The 25,460-nt window shown below is 36.5% G+C and overlaps 1 protein-coding gene across 3 annotated transcripts in view; it reads right to left on the bottom strand.

The window, feature by feature from the left end:
* Positions 1 to 25,460, bottom strand: part of ATPSCKMT (ATP synthase c subunit lysine N-methyltransferase) — a 47,776-nt gene that overhangs the window by 7,130 nt on the left and 15,186 nt on the right. For 2 of the 3 annotated variants that reach the window (XM_056824308.1, XM_056824309.1), the window contains exons 3-4: positions 11,406 to 11,543; positions 7,589 to 7,639 (exon numbers count right to left, since the gene is read on the bottom strand). In XM_056824308.1, coding sequence (XP_056680286.1) covers positions 7,589 to 7,639; positions 11,406 to 11,543 — 189 coding nt within the window. The remainder of the gene's footprint in view (positions 1 to 7,588; positions 7,640 to 11,405; positions 11,544 to 25,460) is intronic. The other variant, XM_056824310.1, reaches the window with a different exon arrangement.

Here is a 25,460-nt window from a genome sequence, read left to right as displayed (position 1 = left end):
GATTAAAATAAAGGCCCTATCCACTGTCTCAGATGATCTTTCAGTGGAGTTCACAAGGAGTTTCTGGAAAAGGATCTGAATGTAGGAGAGAGTAGGAGCTTGAATGAGGTAGTACCTACTGGCCTTTCACCCTCCCTGAGAGAGGCTGTTGACAGTTGCTGCACAGGTATATCAAGGTTCCCTGAGGAGAAAAGGTGGTGGGGAGTTGAAGACAGGTCTCCCCTACCAAATAAACTCAAAGGTAACCCCAGATTCCCCGGGGATCCATAGTTAAGCGTTGGTGGAGGTTTTGCCTCAGCAGGAGATGGTCTTGATGGCTTTCTGTTGATCTTAATTGAGATACCTCCTCAAACATAAACCAAGGAATTTGACAAATCTGACTGTAGTTTATTCGTTTTAATGATGATACTAAGAGCAAGTTGGGAGATGGAAAGTGGGATTCGGTATCCCTAATGGTATCCTAACACAGTCTTTTACCTAGGCAACTTAATTTAGCAGACCTAGGTTTCTCCGTCCTGATCCCTAACTAAATAAATTCAAACTATTTAGTATAATCTAGCCAAAAAAATCTATAAATAGACAGGTGCAAGAGGGCTAGAGGGGCAAGAGAGCCAGGATCTCTCCTCGGTGTGTCCACAGCCCCCTTTTGGGGTTTAAGGGATCTCCTCAGTAGAGATGTTGTTGGAGAGATTAGACAGAAGAACTTGAATATCGACACAGGATATTCTCTTATGGCTCTCATTGAGATCCTCAGCTAGGAAACACATCCTGCCTGGTCAAGGTCTCAACTCAAAGCCAAGAATTCCATATAGATCTTTCTCAGGTCAGTTTTCCTTTCCCAGCATGCCTTGCTCTCCAACCAGAGTTTCTGCCACTCACCCCGATGCAAAGATTCCAAATTCCTCTCTTGCACTGATCACCATGCTCTCTGTAGTGGTAAAAAATTGGAAAATGAGGAATTGTCCCTCAATTGTTCAGCTAGTCTCAATGGCTGAACAAATTGTGGTAGATGATGGAATACTATTATGCTATGAGGAATGATGGAATCAGGGACTTCTATAAGAACTAGAAAAACTTCTATAAACTCATGCATGGTGAAATAAGCATAATCAGGAGATCATTATACACATTGTGGGATGATCAAAAGGTCTTTGCTACTAATAGCAATGCAATGATCCAGGACAACGCTAAGAGACTTATGGGAAAAAATGCTATCCACATCTAGACAAAAAACTGTGGGAGTGGAAATCCAGAAAAAAAAAACATATGATTTATCACTTATTTATATGGGTGTATGATTTGGGATTTTGGTTTTAAAAGACTATTACAAAAATGAATAATATGGAAATAGTTGTGAGTGATTACATATATATATATATATAACCCAGTGGAATTGATTATCAGATCTGGGAGGGGCAAGGGAAGAGGGGAGGGAGACAACATGAATCATGTTACTGTGGAAAAAAATCTTAAAATAAAAACATTTTTTGAATTAAAAAGAAAGAGAAAAAAAGACATTGACTCCTAAAAGTCTACTCTGTTAGATTTCTTTATATTTAAATGTTGGACTACCTCCAATCATGAGCTCTGCCTAGAAATAAGTTATTGAAGGCACAGCAGAATAGTGAAAGAGAATATACATCCTAGAATTTCTGAAGGAGTCTCTATTTCAAGAAGAGAGTATTTTTCACTAGGCTTTGAATAAAGGAATATCTAATTCAAAAACTCTACTATTTGAATACAGAATATAGGAGTGGCATGATTAGAAACAGTGTTGTGAATAGAAGCAGTTTGTTTACCTCTGATTTGGGTACATTATGGTATATGAACATAATTGAATACTATTGTGCTGTAAGAGTGACAAAAGGGATGGATTGGGAAAAAATCTGGAAAAGCTCATATTAAACTGATATAAAATGAAATGAATAGGGCCAGGAGAATAATTTGTACTATATACAAAAAAATGATACTGCTTAAAAAAACTTATACTCTCATCAATGAATTATTTAATGATGATTCTAGAGGCCCAATGATTAAGAGTGCTACTTACCTTCTTATAGAATGGTAATAGACAAAATATATAGAATGAGACATATTTTTGGACATAACCAACATTGCAGTTTGTTTTGCTTAACTAGGCATTTTTGTTAAAAGTTTTGTTTTTCCAGTTTTTTTTTCTTTCTCAGTAGGGGAGAATTAGAGAGTAGAAAAAGAAATGCTTCTTAAATGAAAAAAAATTTTAAGACCTAGGAGTTCAATATCAATTAACAATTAGACATAGTCATTTGGCATTAGCCAGAAAGAGCCAATATAATGTTTGACTACATTGATTAAAATATAGTTTTTGAAAAAAGGATTATCTATAGTAAGGCTATGTTTCTTGATTTGGAATTCAGAAATATCATCTCCATACATATGATAAAAGAGATTCAGAAGATCTGGACTGGAGCCCTGTCATTTAACCCCTTTGGTTCCATTTCTCATCTTGATGATCCTTAAGGTCCTTTTCAGTTATCAAAGATGATGAAACATTAACAAATCTTAAATATCCATGTGTAAATGACCCACAAGAAAATTTTAAAATCTGACTTTCTTTTGCTACCTGCCACATAAGTGGGTCAGCCTCCATGGAAATCAGTCAGCATATGTATAAATTTTTTAAAATCAGAATTACAGAATCTTGAGGCTATAAAATACCTTAGAAAGCTTTTACTACTATTGCTTTCTCCTCCAAGGTTACCTTAAATCTGTCTTTCGTGTTTTTGATATATACCAATATTTGTTTTTTTAAATATGTATATGTCATCTCCCTAATTAGAATGTAAGCCTCTCAGACATTTTAGACTGGTTGTCCTGAAGGCATTTCAAACTTAACACATCCAAAATATAACTCAATATCTTTCTTTCCAACCCTATCTCTCTTCTAAGTAGTTCTATTAAAATCCAATACCACTATGCTTCTAGTCACTCAGGTTCACAACCACACACATCCTTAACATCACTCTCTTATCCCACATATCCAATCATTTGCCAAATATCTCAAATATACCTACTCATAGAGTTCAGGCCCTCATCACGTCTTCTCTGAACTATCTTCAGGAGCCTTCTAAATGGACTCTCTGCCCCAAATTTTCTCCATTCTGTGTAAAGGGAACCCCCTCCCCCAGAGTCATCTGACCTGTGTCCCTGAGCTGTGTGACTAGACATCACGTGAATGCTCCAAAGACAGGTCACAGATGAAGAGTCCTAGGGACATAATCCAGAACTAAAGGTGATGGGTCCAGGCCAAAAGAAAGGGTAAAAGAGGGGGTACAATCTCTCTACTTCCTTGGAGAGTGGCTAAGAGAGATAGCCATGTGGAGAAACACATGTTTAGAATTAGAATAGAAATAGGCTTTAATCTCTATATATCTGCTTTCTCTATTTCAAATAAATATTAATAAAATCTATAGAAACTAAGAACCAGGAATTTTTTATTTAACTTTAACAACTCCAATTCATCTACACAACTTCCAAAATTTTTCCAAATTAGTCTGACCATGCCACTCTCCTACTCAATAAACAACAGTGACCCACTATTACCTTTAGAATTAAGTATCAATCTATTTGGTATTTAAAATCCTTCAGAGCCAGATCCCTTTACTGCCTTTCTACATCATAATTATCCTAGACTCACCCAGTCATACTGACTACTTACTATTTCTTACACAGAACATCCATTTTCTGTCTCTTTGGTGCCTTTGCAAAGGTTGTCTCCCATGTCTGGAATGCTCTCAATTCTTCCTCGTAGAATCCCTGGATTTCTTTAAGAATCAGTCTAAGTGCAGTTTTTAGATAAAGGAAAACTATCTATATAGTCACATGAAAAAAATGCTCTGAATGACTACTGATTAGAGATATTCAAATTAAAACAACTTTGAGATACAACCTCAGAACTATCAGATTGGCTAATATGACCCCCCCAAAAAAATAAATAAATAACTGCTAAAGAGGATGTGGGGAAATTGGGACACTAATACACTGTTGGTGGAATTATAAACTGAAACAACTATTCTGTAGAGCAATATGGAATCATGCTCAATGGATCATAAAACTATTGACCGGCAATACCACTACTAGATCTATGGTGGTAGTCTCTCGGTAACTGAGGATGACGATTGTCTTTGTGCATTTTTGTGCACAAAGACACTTGTGCATGAAGATTTAAGTGGAAAATTCGATGCACAGAGACAGTCCCACTCTCTTGGCGTTGGAAGCCTGGGTCCAGTGGCACGAAAAGTCATTACACCTGGAGGCTTCCTCAGCTGTACTGAATGGTCGTGTTGTCTTTTGTACTCCAACACGCCCTAAGTACTCCATAGTGCTTTGCTGAGTCGCCATCTCAGCCGTTGAACCTTCTTATTGGTTTCTTCCGCCTGTTCCGCAGAAGCAGTCTTCACATGCTGGGTGAGCAAAGCCCTGGTTCACCAGGGGTCCACGACGACGACCCGATGGCTACCCTCACAAGGTTTAGCTGTCCTGTCGAAGCCGTTGCCCGGGGTGTGGCCGCTGCCACATGCTAGCAGCTACTGGGAGCCACAAGTGAGAGCTGGGTGTCAGGTGGGGGTCAGAGGCTGGAGAGCTGCCCTAGGAGGGCACAACAAGCCCTCCATACCAAAGATATTACTCCTCCCTGAGCACCCCATACACCCCACTATATCTATATCCCAAAGATATTAGATCTGGATAGGGGAGAAAAGTACCGTCTTGTACAAGAATATTTTCAGCAGTTCTTTCTGTAGTAGCAAAGAATTGGAAACTATGGGGATGTCCATCAATTGGAGAATGTCTGAACAAGTTGTACATGGTTGTAATGGAAAACTATTGAGCCATAAGAAATGATGAACAGGATAAGTTCAGAAAAACTTGGAAAGACTTATGCAAAGAATTTATTAACTTATAAAAGAACTGATCCAAAGAGAAGTGAGCAGAACCAGGAAAATACTATATACAGCAACAGAAATACTATAGGATAATCAACTGTGAAGGACTAAGCTATTATCAGCAAAAAGTTCTGGGATAACCCCAAAGAGACTCATGAAAAAAAAATACTATCCACAGTCAAATAAGGAACTGGTGAAGCGTGATTACAAAGCACACTGGCTTTCACTTTATTTCCTTCAGGAGTTTTTTATTGCATGTGTGATATGTGTCTTCTTTCACAGTTTGAGGAATATATAAATGTTTTGGACAAAAGCACTGGTATAATGTATATTAGATTATTTACTGCCTTGGGAAGGGGGAGAGAGGGAGAGAATCTAAATTGCAAGACGTCTAAAACAATTGTCAAAAAATGTTTCTATATGTAATTGAAAAAAAAATTTTAAGTAAAAAGAAAAAACAGCCTAAATACTATCCTCTGTAGAGGGTCTTTTCCAGTCTTCCCAGATACTAATGCCTTTTCCTCTAAAGTTATCTTCCATCTACTCTTTATTTTGTATGTATCAATTAGGAACAAGTTGTCTTCCCCCCTCCCCCCCATAGAATGTTAACCCCTTGAGGGCAGGGACTTTTTTTCTTTTTATTATCAATACTTGGCACAGTGACTAACACAGTGAAAGCTTAATGTTTGTTAACTGAGGACAGAATCTGTGTCATCTTTATCTTTTTATGTCTATGACTAACATGGTGACTGACGTAGTAGATGCATAATAAGTTTTTAATTCGTTGAAAATAAGGCCCAGAAAAAAGTTAAATGACTTGTCCAGAGTTAGAAAATTAGATAACGATAGCCTAAAAACTTTTTTACACTCTACCATACTTCCTCCAACTAAGCAAAACATAATTATGAATATGAATCTAGTACTTCTCAGAAATATCATTTAAAATATTCCCCAAAGTTAACAGGAAGCAATGTTTGCATTGTTTAATGTTTCTTAGTTAATTGTATTACTTTAATTCACTAGCACAGGCAATCATTGACTGTTCTTAAATGCCATTTGACCCTTCAATTATATATGCCTTTGTATTTTTTAATAAATCTTAAAATGGCACAAAGTTTTCAGTGACAGGTGTGTACAGATGAATGAAACCAACAATAACTGTCAGAACATTGAGCAAATCAAAGATGCTCTAATTTCTCCTGAGTGATTCACTCCCTAAAACCCACCATTTATAAGTCTCATCAAAAATGCAGTAACCAAGTACTCTCAACTTGAAGTGAAGACAACTATAGCAAAGACCTCTACTGCCCTCTTCTGGAGTAATAAATTATAGATTGCAATAAATCTACCATTATAAATTATCATTCCACACCACTCCAGAAAGCATATAGCAATTCTTAATACAGTCTTAAAAATGGATTTAAATTTCAACAACTATTGTTCACAAAACAAAAACTGTTTATGGAATGAGCAAAAGCTACAACCAAAAGTAAATATGCTGTCAAAATGTTATAGCAAAAAAAATTGATTCAGATCAATTAAAGCAGTTATAATTGTTCTTTTAAACTATTCAGTGCTAAAATTTAAGGTTATCCAAGTTTGATATTTTACCCACACAAGATGCTAACAGCTTTATGATCCTTTCAGCAGTATTAAATTTTCAATAAAACAAAAGAATGCAATGATTCATTGCAATAGTTAAAGAAACAATAAAAATTACAGACATTTTCTTAAATTCACATAAAACATGTGTGATAATACATGTGCAACCCAAACTGAATAAGCTCTGGGAGAGAAGGAAAAAAGGAGGGAAACATTATGGATCATTTAACTTTGGAAAATTTACATGAAAATGTGTTTTTAAAATTAAAAATCCAAATAAAAATGCCATGCTGAAAAAAAACTCACATAAAATAATATGAACTACTAACATTATATATTCCTTCATTCTTTTGAAAATGTCACTTAAATGGCAACGTCTAAAATAACCATACAATTTCACTAACAATGCTATAACGATGAGTCACATAAAAATGGGGAAAAAAACAATTTTTTCTTAGGGTCTTTAAATCAACAATTACATGAAAAATATTCCATACAGTCTTTCCAAAGGCTAAGATAACTATTATGAAACTACCTATCTATACAAAGCTGCAGTACTTTCAATTTTGACAGTATATAACCAAAGTTCAATATTCTATTCTTTGGCAAATCAGTCTACAGAAGCAAACTGAAACTAGTCAATGCTTATCAGCCCTGAAAATTATCTCACTGAAAAATCTGAAAAATGATCAATTTCAACTGAATATTCCATTAACTTTTCCAAGTAATCTAAGCAGTACAAAAGTGGTCATATCATAACAAATATAAACTATATTAACCGCTGCTCATGAAGCCATACTCAATCTGAAAACTCTTGAGGCTTAAATAAATGAAATTTTTATTCTGTGGTAAGTTTTAAGTTTGACAGCATCTTTTACTTTTAAATTTTTGAGGCCCTAAAGCAAAATTTAATGTTTTATCCAACCAATGAATTGAACATCAATGGATACTAAAAATCTGTGGTAGATCATTTCACAGATTGATAACCTTAGTAGGTACAGGATTTAACTAGGACAGGCCATTTTTTTCAAAGCTGAAAAACAGGGGGAAAAAATTATACTTACCATCTGAGGCACTCCAAAAATAACTACATTTGTATACTGTGAAAAACTAACCTAAGTAAAAAAAGAAAGAAAAAAAGGCTTGTAAATTAATCTGTCTGAGAAATCTTAAACTAAATGTTTGTAAAACAGAAGTTAATAAGTTTACATTTATATAGCAATTTATGATTAATAAAATGTTTTCATATATTATCTCATTTGATCTTCACAGCAACCCTGTAAGGAACTTGTAGAGAGTATTATTAGTACTATTTTTAACATACAGAGAATATAAGGAAACTATGCCTCAAAAATGGTGCCGAAAGTGGCACACAGCTAGAATGGGGCAGAGGAAGGATGAGAACTAAGTTTCCTGGTTCCTACTGCAGTGCTCTATTCACATTGCCATTGGTTGCCTATCTTTCTACAGTGACCAAGTGGAAAGAATGGGCTTATATCAATTTGTGAACCCAGTTTTCTTTACGATTACATAAGAAAAAGAGGCAGCTGGATGGCTCAGTGGATAGATACAGACTGGAGGTCTTGGGTTCAAATCTGCCCTCACATACTTCCTAGTTGAGTGACCATGGACAAGTCCTTTAAGCACCATTGCCTAGCCTTTTCCACTCTTCTGCCTTGAAACTGTAAGGATTACATATGAACAGCCACTAGTGTTACTTTGAGGTTGGTAAATGATGGTCTAAAGGAGCTTGTTGTGAATGAGGAAGGTGTAGAATGGTAGGAGCCTTGATGGGATGACTCCTACTCTCTCTCTCTCACACACTCTTGCTGGGCTGTGCGTTAAACGGGTATTTTCTCAATAAATTGGGGATCCCAATAAGAGGATAAGAGGGTGATGGGGAGATGAAGGAAAGTCTCTCCTATCTGGTGTAGTGAGGGTACCCCCAGATTCCCTGGCACAAGGAGGTCAAGGGGATAAGCATCCCCCGAGTCTTCAGACTCAGCAGGGGAGGGGTCTTGGTTTGCACTCAATTGTGGCTGATCTGTAGCCTTATCTTCCTTTAGCTCCTAGAATAAGCCACTTGAATAAATCTGACTGTGCGTTATATTATTTAATAGACAAACAATATAAGGAAAGATGGGGAATTGGATGTGGAAATAGGAATCCCTGATTTCTATTCCCCGAGGTCCATGGCTCTGGGAGCTATCAAGCTACCCAGAGTTTCTCCTCCCCTTTCCCACTATTTATCTCACTCCTAATATAATACTACTGGGTCTAAGCAATAATCAGAACAGGTGCAGAAGGCTAAGGGGAGAGAGCCAGGCTGTCTGGCAGAGAGTCCACAACCCTTTCGGGACCAAAGAGACTTGACACTCTGGTTGGATATTCTCAGAGGTATTATATGTTGTTGAAATACTTTGTAAGAGCAGTCTTGGGGCTAATCACAGGTGAATCCTTGCTTGGCTCTTGGCAAGATCTCCAGCAAGCAATATGCTTCTGCCTCTTCAAGATCTCCGTTCCAAAAGCCCAGAATTCTTCTTGGCGCTTTGCTAAGTCCCTTCTTCTCTCCCAGCCTCCTCTGCTACCAGCTGTCAATCATCTCTTTGCTGTCAATCATCTCTTCATTCAAAGTTCCATCTTTCCCTTTGTAACCCGCCCTTACAGAACCAATGCACGGTATTAATTCTAAGATGAAAGGGAAAGGTTAAAAAGAGAATACTTTGTCCTCAACCTCTGTCAAGCAGAATCAAAATGATCAATTTTTTCCTGTGAATATTTCCTGAATGCATTGCCCTCTGTGAGGATGGTCTAAAGCTAGGCAGAGCAACTATATGTCCAACATTTTCTTTAGTACATCTTGGTGAGTTCTGGCACTGTCAAAGAATGCTGAGGAGGACCAGAAATAGAACAAGCAACATGCTGTGGCAGGAGAAGTCAAGAATTTTAAGTCAAAGGATGTGGTGGATTTGAAACCTGACTTTGACACATTCTACCTGTGTGGCCTTAAGCAAATCACTTAAATCTCTCTAGGTCTCATTCTTAAAATGAAAGGTGTTCTAATTATTAGCCTTGAGGTATTGATTTGTTTTGCCTGACTATTCTTATCTTTTACAGTGGAAGTATATGGAGGAGGAAAGAATCTATGGAAAGTAAGTCATTTTATAGTAAGTCATTTTTTAAAAGAAAATATCACTAAAATCTCTTTAAAACAGATTTGGACCAGACAGCCTTCAATGCCTCTTCTAAGGCAACAAGCTAGATAAGCCATTAATTGAAGAAATGATATAGAAAAATGGTAGGAAAAAACCTTCCTCCCTATGGACTATTAGAAATAATGATGATGATGATGATAACAATAATAACAATAAAATTCATCTTTTTTCCAAAGTGAACTGCTGATCCATCTCCCATAAGACTTTATCTATAATGTCTTCACTCTGGAAGTTCACTACATTCCTGGGCAACTTTTCACACTGGAAATACTCTCCACTGCTGAGGCCTCACTTTCTGATTGGTTGCTCTTGGAAACTCAGTTGATTCATTGCCATAAGACTTTTGGTACTATGCCCAGGCACTAGGTATCTTCTTTCTGGGGCAAGAACTGTTTTATTCTTCTATTTGTATTCCCAAGAATTGACACGTAGCAAACATTCAATCAATGCTTCTTACCCAACTGACCAAAAAATATAAGAAATAAAGTAGAATGAAAATTGTAGCAACTTCATTTTACTATTTCATCAAAATGATTTATTAAATATATCCAGTGAAAAATTCAGTCTGTTTTTTTTAAGCTACTGAATTCATCTTGAAATTCTAGCATTGTTTTTCTTACAATACTAGATTTTTTTATATAACACTAAAAAGATCTCCAAATAGAAAAACAGAAAAAAATGATTTAGCAGAGAAGTTCAGGAAATTCTTTACTGAATTCTATTAAGAGATTAGTGAGGGGGCAGCTGGGTAGTTCAGTAGATTGAGAGCCAGGCCTAGAAACAAGAGGTCCTGGGTTCAAATCTGGCCTCAGACACTTCCCAGTTGTGTGACCCTGGGCAAGTCACTTAACCCCCATGGCCTACCCTTACCACTCTTCTGCCTTGGAACCAATACACAGTATTGATTCCAAGATGGAAGGTAAGGTTTAAAAAAAAAAAAGATTGGTGTATGGCTGGTTATTCAGTAGAACAAGAACATAAGCAAAACTATATTGTTTCATTGAAACTCATTTTTATTGTAAACAGCAAATCTTTAAAAATTATGATTAGAAAATTTTTAAGAAAAATGCTTTCTGTAGTGGATATCTACTCAAGAAAAATTCATTTGTTTTGTAAATATTTCCATCAGGTAAGTTAGCTGCTTTTTGAAATGCAATAGTTCCTCAATGATTATGACTTTTTAAAAATAAAATATAAATTGACAGGGTTTTTTTTAAATAAAAAGTCAAATATTTACCAGAAATCTCTGACAAAGTTAAAACATGTTACAATCATTAAAAATCCTAAATAAAATCAGACTCAACTGCTACTATATAGTAGAAATTAATCAATAATTATTTGATTTAGTAAACCTATACTTAAGATTCACATTTCTTACAAAGTAAAATTTTAGTTGATACTTTAAGCAGACCTAATTTAACAACTAATGTCTAAGTATTAGCTAAATTTCACTTTGCTAAAATAATCAGAAGACAAAATGAACTATGACTAATACTATTTTATTTTTGTCTTATTTTTAAAAAGCAATTTGTTACTTTTCATGGATTTCCCCCCTTGCCTTCACACCAATTATACTATATTGTATGTTTAAATTATTAAGTTAAATAATTATGTCAATTAAAATGCAGATTAGTTTCTCCATAAGTTCTGTCTTCTACATACCTACCTTCCACAAATCTGAAACATAAAATTTTGCAGCATCATGGACACCTTCTCTCCAAGCACAATACCTGGAATACCAAACTAGCCATGGATTTAACTCATAACCAACAGCTCTGAATCCTTCTTTTGCAGCAGCAATAACCTATAGAAAACAAGCCAACACTTAAAAATGGGAAGAAAATCAATAAATCATTCTAAGTCTAAGCACCAAAGTATTTCCTAATCCAACTTACTGGAACAGTGTTCATAAATCAAGCAAACAGAACAACCTGTAAGGCATTGCTAAAATATATATTTTGAAAAGTATGATGCTAATTGTACATAAAATCATAACCAGATTCTTTAGGCTCCAATCTCTTCTATAGATTATATCTTTCTCCTCCAATTATCAATGAGGAAGAAGTATAGATATTTTCTATCCAAAGTCATCGTGGAACCCATTGATATGGCAAATAGGAACCTGAAGAGAAGCTATCAAAATTATATAACACAGGGAAATAACTTCTAAAATTACTATCTTTGACAACATAACTATCTTTGGATGATTAGAGGTTGATACATAATTTTCTTGGTATTTGACAATAAAATTCAAACTTTAAAATCAAGTTAAAAGAAATACAGAAGAATATTAAGGCAAGTGGCCAGTTCTAACAAGAGAGAGGAGTTACATTACATTACAAGGGTATCCACCACCCCAATACCTTCCACAAAAACAAACACAAAAAGTTCAAAATAAAAATGTGGAGTTAATGAGCTGAAAGGAGGCAATTAAAAAGTCTCTAAAATACCTTCTCACAAAAGGAAAGAGGGCAATCAAAAGAATTACACAAACAGAATAAAAAAATTCCAAAACAATGCATCAATATTATGCATGAAAAGAATCAAAACATGGATTCCAAAAGGGAAAAACAATAAACAATAGCCATAATCACTAAGTTAACAGTAACAGTCTCAAAAACAAATGTGAGCCTTTACATGCTAAAGTATATCATAGATACTCAAAGGAAAAGAAAGATCTGGTGGCAGTAAAAAATGGATTTTATTTGTCAGTAAAGAAAAATATGCCATTAATTAAAAAGGAGCAAAAAAATAATGAAAATTAACAAATGTAAACCTTAAAATTTCTTAGACTTATGAATGTTAATTTCATACTTGAAAAAATTTCCTACTGATAGTAAGAACTCTATTGGAATGTGAAACTCCTTGGCATGGGAGGATCCTTCTCCTCCCTACTTAAGACTACTTTAGGACAAAAACCTTTTGCTAAACAATGGAAAGGGCTTTGACCTATGCTTAAGCATAGAACAGGAAGTTCTTTGAGTCATGATTGATTTTAGAATTGATACAATTGAGATACTTGGAATGACAGAACCAGGTCTTGGAAACTACAATCTCCACCCTACTCAGAGTAACAGGATTTAGGAAGGGCTGCAGCAAAGATCAAGATTTAATTATTTGAGAATATGACCTTCAACAGACATGTGCAAAGGGGCCAGACCTCTGGGGGGTCCTGGGTTAAGCTAGAGCCACCATTGGCACAGGGGAGACATCGACAGTGATTGGTAGATGTGAGAACTGAGGGGAGGGAACTTAGATTGTTGGCTTAAAAGATAGCGGGGTCTGAGGACTAGAGGAGGTTTTGCTCTAAGGAGGAGGTTGCTCTGAAGGAGGTGAGAGGAGAGAGGTCCTGGAGGGAGAGCTCCTGGAGAGGTCTTGAAGGAGGCTGTGGAAGGAGAACTCAGGAGGAGTCAGGAGGAGAATTCTCTGGAAACATTTCTTGAAAGGAGGCTCTCTTGAAGGGGGAGCCTGAGGTTGGCATGAGAAGCCTTACCTAGAGAGATCTTGGGTGAGTGATAAAACCAACTGACTGATTTATCTCTTAGGACTGAGGTCTAGGCCTTATTGGCTTGAGGCCCTTCATTCTTATTCCTTTCTTACTTTCTCTCTTTTTCTATTGATTAATCAGTGTATTATAAATTAAATTTCTCTATAAAACCCAGTTTGCTTGGGCATATTCATAAATTGGGAATATATTCCCTGGCGACCATCTTATATTTATATAAACCCAAGACACAGTAGAAAACATATTTCAGCGGTCATAATTGTTATATATATTTCCCTTGCTCCCAAACATTTTAATTATCACAGTTTATGGCTCCCACTCTCTTATCTACAACAATTTAAACCCCACAACTATTTTAAATCTAACACAAAGTAGAGAGATCTGTGGAAAATTAAATAAGAATATGGAACCAATGGGAAACAAATGTTTTACTAGAAGACAAAATGGAAAAGAAGTAAACAAGATCAATGGTCAACTCAAAAAAAAACTTCAAAAAAGCAAAGGTAATAGAACTAGAAGAAAAAATACAGAGATCATTTAAGTCACTGAGATATTTAAAAAATGTAAAGAAAGAAAAATTCCCAATGCAAAGACAATTTTCACTAGATGCCATTGGTGTCTAGACACTTTCTGGTTTAAACTCCTCATTGTACATGTGAGGAAATTTTAAGACCTAAGGAGGGTAAGTAACTTATCCATGACACATGACACCTGAGGTCCTAAGCATCAGGGATTTGATGTGAACCAATTCTATAGTCATTGCTGACTCCCTTGCACTCAACCAAACATGTAGTAACATCATAGTGCAAAAATATGCCATACAGGGGGCAGCTGGATAGCTCAGTAGATCGAGAGCCAGGCCCAGAGATGGGAGGTCCTAGGTTCAAATTTGGTCTCAGACCCTTCCCAGCTGTATGACCCTGGGCAAGTCACTTAACCCCCATTGCCTAGCCTTTACCACTCTTCTGCCTTATCAATTGATTCTAAGGCAGAAGGTAAGGGTTAAAAAAACGAATACACACACACACACACACATATGTCATACAAAGGGATGAATTTATAAGTAAAAAAGAAAAACTTCACTTATAAAGGTAACAATAGTGGGGCCCTATCCTTGTATGTCCTGTGTGGCTCTGAGGGAGGAACAATAGACATCTCTCTAGCTTCTTCTCTCCTCACCCCATTCCAAGGGATATTTTCTTTTCTGCCAAGAGGGGAAAAAGGAGGTTGGGGTCCAAAACCACTCTAATATTTAAGGGAGGGGGAGTGCTGGACTAGATTTATATCTACCTACTCCTTTATTTTTAGTCATGAAGGCATGATCAGGTTTAAGCTAACTTCTGACTTTGTTATTTGGTGAGGGGGAGAGCCCCAAGTTCTAAAACTGTGGTTTAACTCCTTTCCCACCTAATAAATACCAGTTCCACAATGAACACACAGAGAGAACAGTAAAGAAACTCATCTAAACAAATAACAAAACAGAAAGCAGAGAAAGTATACATACAAGGATATATATCAGATAATACAAAGTAAAGAAGCTCTCCCATTGGAAGAGAAGTAACTCAGTTCAACCAAGACAGAGGGCCCTAGATTTCACCCAAAAGCTAATTCCCTAACATTCATAAAGTAGCAAGCTAAAAGGACCCACCACTTGAAGACATGAAGAAAGTGTGCGCTCCAAGAATCCAAGAGAAAAGGCCCTGAGGATTCCCAAAGGAAGGCTCAAAAAGGATGAAGCTCTCTTATCTTTCACCTATTCCACTCCGCCTCTCATTCAGGGCAGGGCATTCATCTCTGCCAAGAAAATGATACAGAAAGGAACACCAAGTATATAATAAGATCATTCACTCAGGATGAGAAACAATAGAAAGAACTGAAATATGACACATAGAAAATAAGACAAAATAAAGTTTTATCCTTAGATGAAGTAGCTGTTACCCAGCTACAATGCGTACTTGAAGGAAAAGAATTAGAAACAATGGAACTCCCAACAATTTCTACATTAGGTTGAAGAAGGCCTTGCTATGGCCTTTCCTTAGCAAATAAATAAATAGAAGCTCTAAAAGGTAAAGCAAACCAGGCCTGATCAGAATATTCAAATACATTTTGAACTTCAATACAACTTAATAATATACATTAATACTGGAATCCTGGGATCCTAGGATTATAGATTTAGAGTTGGAAGGCACTTCAAATGCCATCTAGCCCAGTCTCCTTAATTTATGGCAATGTTATAAAAAGTACTGGGCTAGAAAAATGAAGCCTCAAAGACAAAAATAATCCAAAGTACAGAGACTCTACTTCATCAAAGATAAAGTCTATCCAACCATTCTGGAGGGAAGTTTGAAATTAGACCTGGAAGGCTATAAAACTGTGTATACTCTTTGATCTAATAATACCATTAATAGGTTTATATCACAAAAAGATCCAAAAAAAGGGGAAAGGACCTAATTGTACAAAAATATTTATTGCAGTTCTTTTTCTGTTGGCAAATAATTGGAAATCAGTTGGGGAATGGCTGAACAAATTGTGATATGATGGTAATGGAAATCTATTATGCTGTAAGAAATGATGAACAGGATGAACTCAGAAAGAGCTGGGAAGACCAACATGAAATAATGCAGAGTAATAAACAGAACCAGAACACTTTATATAGTAAAAGCAATATTATAAAATGTTTAACAGTGAAAGACTTAGCTACTATCAGCAACAGAATGATCCAGGACAATTCTAAGGGACTTATGACAAAGAATACTAACCACCTCCAGAGAAAGAACTGTTGGAGTTGGAATGCTGATCAAGACATACTATTTTGCACTTTAGTTTATTTGTATTTTAACTTTCGGCTTTATGCAAGTATTCTCTCACTACAATGATCAATATGGAAATGTTTTGGATGACAATACACATATAGCCCAGATTAACCAGTTTATCATCTTTGGGAGAGGAGAGAGAAGAGAAAGGAGACTATTTGGATCTCATAATTTCAAAAAAGTGATGTTAAAAATTATTCTTACATGTAACTAGGAAAATAAAGTATTAAAATAATAAAAATAAAGATAATTGATTTTTCAAAGTAAATTCTACGTAACTAACTGTAAAACTTTAGATATTTAATGGGGATGCAATATATGTTTGACAAGGTTAGCAAACCAAAAGATAATACTGATCTGTCAATAACTATCTCAAAGCCTAATGTTATAAATAAAAAAATTAATCTTGGAGGCTTTAGACTAAATTTGTAAGTAGTTATTAGTAAAGAGAAAGAAAGACAGAAATAAGGTTTCCAGCTTTTATAACTTAAAAGTAAAAATTCAGTTCTGAATTACAGCTGGCATGGTGCCCTGCCACTTGCCAGAGATGGCAAGATAAGAGCTCAAAGAAAGAGCCAGCTAGAAAGTGTCCATTCAGGGAGAAGAACAGGAGCAGAGAGCTATTCAGTTTTCCTCACTGGCTTTTCAAACTAAAGCTCCTCCCCCCATCCTTCCATTGGCCTAGAGCTTGCTATCTGACTTCTGTCAGCGACTTCAGGCCATGTGACTCTGTGACTTCTCTGTTCATCCATTAGGATGAGTCTTTTTCAGGATTGGACTAGAATGGAGGTCCCCCAAGATATTTATTTCACACACTAGAAAGCCAAATTTGAGAAAAGAATACCAGGATGACAAAAGTGTTGGTAAAATAGAAAATTCCTCAACTGAAATTGCCAAGGGAAACTTATGAAACATGGCTTTGATTTTATTAACAAATATTTGGAAAAAAACAAGCTTATTTTTATTATCAACTAGAAGAGTGTGGTGAAAATCTATTAGCCAAGATACAAAAAAGTAAAACCAAAAAAGTCTCCAAGCCAAAAGAAATAGATTTATTGAGAGAGCCAGACTGGTCAAGACCAAAAGACCTTGAGCCTTGTGAGTGGCCTCCTTATATACCCAAAAACTTTGTTCTAAAAACACTTTTTCAGGTTTCTCCCAAGCATCATATTATTCCTAAATATCAAATACAGTCAGCAAAAATCTACCAAAAAGAAGTACAAATCAGATACCACATGGGTGTGCTTGAACAACAATTTCACACAATACAGCATAGGGTATTAAAGTCAGAAAACTTCATGCTAGCTGTGTGGTTTACTTCTAAAAATGATTATTTCTAGTACAATTTAAGATTTAAACTATTAATGATTAAATTATAAAAGGGGGTAGGGGATTTCACATTCACAGAGGTCATAAGCTGGCTTAGAAAAGGAAACAAAATAGATAAGCAAACAAATAAGATAATGTATTTTAATAATTCAAGGCTCTGAGGTTTCACTGATCCCAAACACCCTACAAAATAGGAGATAGCCAAGAGTTGCAGTGGCATAATAATAAGAGCTAACATATATCTAGTGTCTACTATGCGCCTTCAACAGTTGGGGAAATACATGGGGCAAACAGAGGTTAAGTGACTTGCCCAAGGTTACATTGCTAAAGTGTCTGAGATCCTAAATGAACTCAGATCTCCAGGAACCACACTCCATCCACAGTGCCAAGTAGCCACCTCATTAAAATGAAGTAGACCTGGTGATTAACTTTCTTAAAATTAAATAAGGCTATTCCTCCGACAAAAAAAAAAACTCTCAATGGATTGAGAGTCAGGCCTAGAGATGAGAGCTCCTAGGTTTAAATCTGGCCTCAGACACTTCCTAGCTGTGTGACCCTGGGCAAGTCACTTAACCCCCATTGCCTAGCCCTTACCACTCTTCTGCCTTGGAACCAATACACAGTATTGTGTATGGAACCAATACACATATTGGTTCCAAGACAGAAGGTATGGGTTTAAAAGAAATTTTTAAAGCTTTAAAGAAACTGGGAGCACTTCCACATAACAATGAGGCACTCCAAGGTAAAGGGCAGTTGCAGGTCCTAGGCTATGCAATTAAAAAGAAGCAAATTTAGAAGCAACTAGTAGTGGTGTGGCTTGGACTCCAATTCCAGTTTCCAGCCCAATCTAAAGTCAACAGAGATTTGAGCTCTGATCTTCCTGACTCCGGGTCCGGGTCCAGTGTTCTATCCTCTGAACCACCTAACTGACTTTGAAAGACTTACAAATTCTGATTTGCATAACTAACTGAAATTCTTTTTTTTTTTAAACCCTTACCTTCCGTCTTGAAATTAATACTGTGTATTGGCTCCAAGGCAGAAGAGTGGTAAGGGCTAAGCAATGGGGGTTAAGAGATTGCCCAGGGTCACACAGCTAGTTGGGAAGTGTCTGAGGCCAGATTTAAACCTAGGACCTCCCATCTCTAGGCCTGGCTCTCAATCCATTGAGCCACCCAGCTGCCCCCATTAACTGAAATTCTAAAAGACAGATAATGAAACAAAATCCCTATCTCCTGATAAAGAAATGAGAGAGACTGAAGAATGAGACACGGGTATGTATACATGATATGTGCATACATATGTGCTACATATACATGTATGTTAAATTATACACTGTTTACATAGACACAAATATATTTCTATTTTCTTCTTTGAGAAATGGCCAATGCAGAAATTTGTTTTTCTTCACTACACATATCAAGAGTTTTGTTTTTCTTTTATTTTCATTTGGTGTGGGAGGAGAGGGCAGTTTTCTCATAATTGAAAAAAATTAGAATTTCTTCAAACCCTGCTCTATTACTTTTTCTTTTCAACTTCTTTTTTAATCAATGGCTTGGATGAAAGTATAACAATCACTCAACAAGAATTTATTAAGCACATACTATGTCCCAGGTTTTCAAAATAAATAGATAACCCAAAGTTAGGAGGGATAATTAATAATTAAAGTGTCAAATTTTAAATCTTTGCAACAGTCTAGAACCACAATAAATTTTAACAGGCGTAAAGTTGCACATTTAAAGTCAAAGAATCAAGTGTACAAGTACAGGATGAAGGAGTAATTGGACAATATTCATGTGAGAAAGTTGTGGCAGTTTCAGTAGAATGCACGCTTAACATCAGGCTGCATTAAGCACACAGAGCATCAGTGAGAGTCCTCCTTGACCCTGGCCAAGTCAGACCACCAAGTAAGTGCTACGGTCCAACTTTGGGTGCTCTGTTCTAGGAAGGACAGGAATGTCCAGTGAACACACGAGTGACCAGGGAACTACAGATCATGTCATATAATGAGTGATTAAAGAAACCAAGTATGTTTCATAGGGAGATGAAAAAGATAAGGAGAAATGCAAAACTATCTTAAATTATGTCTAGGGATGTCATGCCTCCTCCTCCCCACCCTCGACCCCTCAAAATTTAGGTTTGTTCAATCAGCCCCAGGTTGCAGAATTAAGAGTAATATGTTATGGGAAGCTAGGTGACAGAGCACGATAGGGCCTCAAGTGAGGAAGAAATTTTCCTGAGTTCAACTCTAGCCTCAGATACTTTCTAAGCTGTGGGACCCTGAGCAAAACACTTAACCCTGTTTGATTCAGTTTCTTCATCTATAAAATGAGCTGAAAAAGGGAATGGCAAACCACTCCTATATATATCTTTACCAAGAAAATCCTAAATAGTGTCAGAGTTGGAGACAACTGAAATGACTGAACAACAAAAGAATAAAATAAAGAGAGGTGACTTTAGGTTTCACATATGGAAAAACTTCCTATAAATTAGATTTTCTTCAAATAGAATGGGCTGCCTCAAGAAGTTATGAGTTCTCTTCCATCATAAGGAAATCTTCAAACACAGGCAAGATAAAATTTGTCAGGAACATCAAGTAGACTAGACTAAGGTTTCTTAAACTTGATCTACAGATTCTGTTTGTATGTAGATTTGAGGGGACTGATAAAATTGGATGGGAAAATATTTATATCTTTATTTCAACATAATTGGTTTCCCATTAAATCCTATATTTTTATGGAAATAAATACAATGTTATGAGAAGAGGTTCTTGAATTTTACCAAACCAAAGGAGTCCACAGTACAAAAAAAGGTTAAGAACCCCTGAACTATGTGAATTCTGAAGTCATTTCAAAAGTCTAAGATATTTGTAGTTATACAACTAATTATAGATGAAGTAACATTTTTTCATGAAACAGGAGTAACTTGCTGATTTTCACAACCCTGGAAGGTAGTTGCTATTATTATCTCCATTTTACAGAAAGGAAAAACTGGGGCAAACAGAGGTTAAGAGACTTGCCCAGAGCCACACAGCTAGCATAAGTGTCTAGAGTCACATATGAACTCAGCTCTACAGGCCCTGAACTCTATATAGCAAAAAAGATAACAATAGCAAGAGATAGGATTTCACAAATTGGAGGGAAAAAACCTAGCTAATTTAACTTTCTCCCAATTATAAATTAATGTTCCTATGCTTTAAAAGTATGCTCAATAAAACCTAATTTTTCTTGATTATTCATTTTCATCATTATAAATCTTAGTAATCACAATATCTAGCATATTCTGATACTTATAGTAATTGAAATATAAAAAAATAATTTGTGTTTCCTAAATGCTTCTAGATTATCCTTTATGTTTTCTATTTTTTTATAGTTCTTCATCTTCCCCTTCTATTGTGATCTATTATTCCCTACAATTCATATATCCTCCTATTGCTTCAAATTTGAACTGTATTTTACACATGCTAGACTGGATTATGGCCTGTAAATGGTACCAGTTTAGATAAACAAATAAATGACGTCAAACTCCAATAGAAACAGAAGTCACTAAATCATAATAAGAATTAGTGAAGCCCAAATATTGACTTTAAAAATTACATATTAATATTACTAAGCAAAAAGCACAAGTTTTGTGATGGTCATTTGCCATATAGAGGCAGCATATTTGCTGACTTTTCTGTTTTAAACTATATTCCAAATAGGGGAGAGAACTGAAAATCTAAGAAAAGATAAATGGTCCCAGATCTAGCACGGAAAAAGCCAAGCTTATACAGAGTACAGCAGTAGCTAATAAATGGCAGCTTTATTCCTTATTACTCAATTCTAGGTCAGAACTATAGGGCAGATTAAAGAGGGATCCTGTGCCTAAGGGTGGCATTCCAGGGTGAGGGGCAGTCTTGGGCCCTAGGCTGTAGATCCAGCAAGAAACAAGTTGAGAAGCAAGCAGAACTGAGTGGCTCTCATAGTAAAAGCAAAGCAGGGTCTCATTTACATTTTCTAGCCTATTTAAGAACCTGCAGGGGAAATAAACAAGACAGATATTCCAGCCTAAAAGACAGTCTGGATTTCTGTCCTGATTTCAGTAGAGCTTTCCAGCTGACTGCTAGAAACTAAGACCAGCAACAGTCTCCTGCAACTCCAGGTGGGGCAAGCTTGCAGGCATATCGCTCAAACTGAAATCCATGTCAGGTGTAGCATACCAGGCATGCATCTTAGAAGTATGGTTGATGTACTGATATTGTATCCTATATATTCATTTACCAAACACGTGGTCAGATCAGTTAATGATCATTGTATAGAAGTTACAGTCCAAAGGGCAAGAGAATTCCTGAGCGGCCACAGGGTCCTAGCTCACACCTTGTCAGACCACATTCCTTTACAAGCCGCATGTCAGGTTAATCTCCACCTCTTTGATCTTGTCATTGTCAGTTCAACCAATGTTAAAACCTATGCCATGTTACGTATTCACTGATCACCTCCCAATCCACATTCCTAAAACCTCCAATAAATACTGGGGAACAAGCCCGAATCTCTCTCTTACATCCCTGGATCTTCTGATTGCTCTGTCCTATCTTATTCCTCCTGACCTCTCTTTCCTAGCGACACTGCCACCCCCATGCTTCCTATTAATCCTTGGACACTCTTGTCCATAGGAGACATTCAGGAATTGTTACTCACCACATGTTTTCTTATTCCTCATATTTCCCATTAATTACTTGTCCATGAGAAATATTCACGGAGATCACGCCACTCCCCATGTGTTTTAACTTTTTGTCTCTGAGTCTTTGTTATTCACCTATTTCCTTCAGTCTCCCTTCTCCTTCTCAGGTTATCACCCACAGGTAAAAAATATATAGGGATCGCAAGTCGGTCCTTATATCAGGAATTTGAAAGTTCTGTCCAAAGGAAGAACAATTAGACTTTGTCCTGGCTCAGAACCCTTTGAGAACAATGAATGTTATTAGATCCCCGGCCTAAGCTTGCCCTGAGATCATGAAATAATACAACACTCAATATACCTGCAAGAAAGTAGCAAAAGAACCAACCTGGACATTCCCTTTAAAAGTGTGCAGACCTGGTCTTTATATAAAATATGAAGTTAGTCAGGAGACAACAAAAAAAATAAGCAAAGAATGAAAAATTATTATGGTTCCAGGATCCTTAAGACACAAACTCAAAAGAGAATAACTCAAAAGCATATACAAGCAAAAGCCTCATTACTACTTGAGCTCAAATATAACTAGAATTCCTGGAAGAGAAGAAGTAAGTATTTAAGGAGGGGGAAAAAAGAGTTCATAAATGTTTTTATGAAGAAGTAAATGCACTAGTTTAAAAACAGAAAAGAAATGTGAACCTTGTTATTATTGGAAAGGACTGACAGCTTAGCACAAGAGCCACATAACTTTACCCAAGCAACAAATTCCCCCAAATTATAATGAACCAAATAGAAAATAATGACTCCATAAAACAATAAGAAATATTAAAATAAAAAACTGAAAAATAGAAGAAATTTAAGGTATCTTACTGAAAAACAATTCACCTAGAAAACAGATCAAGGAAAGATCATTTAAGAATCATTGAACCACTTAAGGTGGAGACAAGATGGTGGCTTAGAGGCAGTGAAAGTTCAGACCTCTGAAACCCTTTCTCACTGATTAAAAATAAAATGCTTCTAGGGGACTGAAAACCAAATCTAACAACAGGACAGAGCTAATGAACTCTCCTGCTGAACTCAACTTAAAATGTACGCCCACAAAAAGCCTGAATTCTAGAACATTCAGGTTTAAGGGGAAGGAAGAAGAAAGATCCCAGGACCCCTCCCCCACCTAGAGTACTGAGCCTCTGGAGGTGGCTAGAATCTGTGGGCAGGCAAGGGCACTAGTCTGGAGGGCACAGCTGTGCTTTACTCAGGGCTTTGAACACAGGTAGCAGAGGCAGTTGGAGGAGAAATTCAGAGAAGGCAGTCCAGTCACAGTGGAGGCACTTCATATTGCTTACCCCCACCCCTTCCCAGAGGAAGTTTTGGCCTCAGGACACATCCAGCTCTGATAGATCAACTCCACCCTAATCAATAGGGCAGATAAGAAGCCTTCACAGGGCAGGAAAGCTCAAGCTCCCACACCGCTCCCCCACTAACTCCACTGAGAACCTGCTGACTAAACTCCAAGGGTGAAGGCTGTAATTACTACAGAACACCTTAATAACAAGATGGGAAGCCCAGCTACTTTTTAGCTCCTGCTGACAGCTGGGGAAGATCTGGCATCAGGGATCAACCTTACCAGTTAGCAGAGCAGAGAAAAAGCCCCTTCAGAACAGAATAGCCCAAACCCACAGATCCAGCACATAATGAGAGGAGCAAGACTACTGGCAACTACAGGGAGAAAAGAAGGGGGAAATACAAGCAAACAACAGAAAAAGAAAAAAGAAATTATAATGATAGGCATGAACAGGCAATGAACAAAGAGCAAATGGAACAGAGGAAGATCAAGAAACATCAAGCAAAAACACAGAATCTCCAGCAATTTGGACAAAGGCTTTGGAAGAATTCAAAATACAATTGAGAGATGCTGAAGACAAATGGGAAAAGAACTTAAAAAGCAAGATAAGTCATCTGAAAACAGAGGCACTTGAACTAAAGTGAGAAAATAGTGTCTTGAAAGCCAAAATTAACCAGCTTGAAAATAAGGCAAAAGAGATGACAGATGACCTCCAAAGAAAATCAGACCAGAAGGAGAAGGATGACCAAAAAGCCAGGGATAAAATTCAGTCTTTAAATACTAGAATACAACAACTAGAAGCAAACAACTTCACAAGGCATCAGAAAATTATAAAGCAAAATCAAAAGAATCAAAAAATTGAGGAAAATATAAAAAACATCATCCACAAAACAGAAGATTTAGAAAACAGGTCCAGGAGAGAAAACTTAAGAATTATTGGTCTACCGGAAGATTATGACAAAAGAAAAAGCCTGGACATCAAACTACAGGAAATTATCCAAGAAAACTTCACCAATATTCTAGAGCAAGAGGGAAAAGAGGAGATTGAAAGAATAAACAGATCACCTCCTGTACTTAACCCTCAACTGACAACACCCAGGAATGTTATAGCCAAATTTAAGAACTACCAGATCAAGGAAAAAATATTAAAAGCTGCTAAGAAGTCATTCAGATACCATGAAATTACAACACAGGATCTGGCTGTATCTACACTGAAAGGCCAAAAGGCATGGAATATGATATTCGGGGAAGCAAGAGAACTAGGTCTACAACCAAGAATCGAATACCCAACAAAACTAACTATATTCTTACAGGGGAAAGTATAGTCATTTAATAAAATAGAATTCCAAGTATTCGTTAAGAAAAGACCAGACCTGAACAGAAAATTTGATGCCCAAACACAGAAAAGAGAATCATCAAAAGGTAAATAAGAAAGGGGAAAAAACAAAAACAAAAACAAAAAAAAACTTTTTCTAAGGGACTCAATAAGTTAAAATGATCTGTATCCTTATAAGAAAAAAGGATATTGGTAACTCTTAAAAATTATTATTATCACCTGGGTAGCTAGAAGAATTATACTTAGAGGGAACAGTGACAAATTGTATAGGATGAAATGCCAAGACATAAATATGTATATAGATATAGGTATGCATAAATATAAATATAAAACTAGAGGTAAAAAATGGTTAATACTAAGAGAAATGTGAAAAGAAACAAAATGGGGTAAATTTATATGTCATAAAGAATCACATGGTGGGAGTGGAGGAAAACATCAATATGCTGGAAGGGTAAAGAGGTTGGAGATGGGAAATACTCAATTCTTAAGTACATTGAAATTGACTCAAAGAAGGAAGAACAATCAAATCCATTGAGGCAGAGAATTGATTTGCACCCTATAGAGAAGCAGAAGGGTGCCAAACAGACTGGTGGGGAGGGAAGAAATACAAAGGAGGAAGAGGGTGGGAGGGGGTAGTTTAAAAAGAACATGAAGAAAAAAAGAGAGGAATAAGAAGGGGGTGAAGAAAGGGAAGTAAAATAAGGGTGGGAATTAGGGGGACCGAATAAAAACAAAACACTGGTGTA

The sequence above is a fragment of the Monodelphis domestica genome, chromosome 3 (genome assembly GCF_027887165.1).
Source record: "Monodelphis domestica isolate mMonDom1 chromosome 3, mMonDom1.pri, whole genome shotgun sequence".
NCBI lineage: Eukaryota > Metazoa > Chordata > Mammalia > Didelphimorphia > Didelphidae > Monodelphis > Monodelphis domestica.
This window is presented reverse-complemented; position numbering and strand designations above follow the sequence as displayed.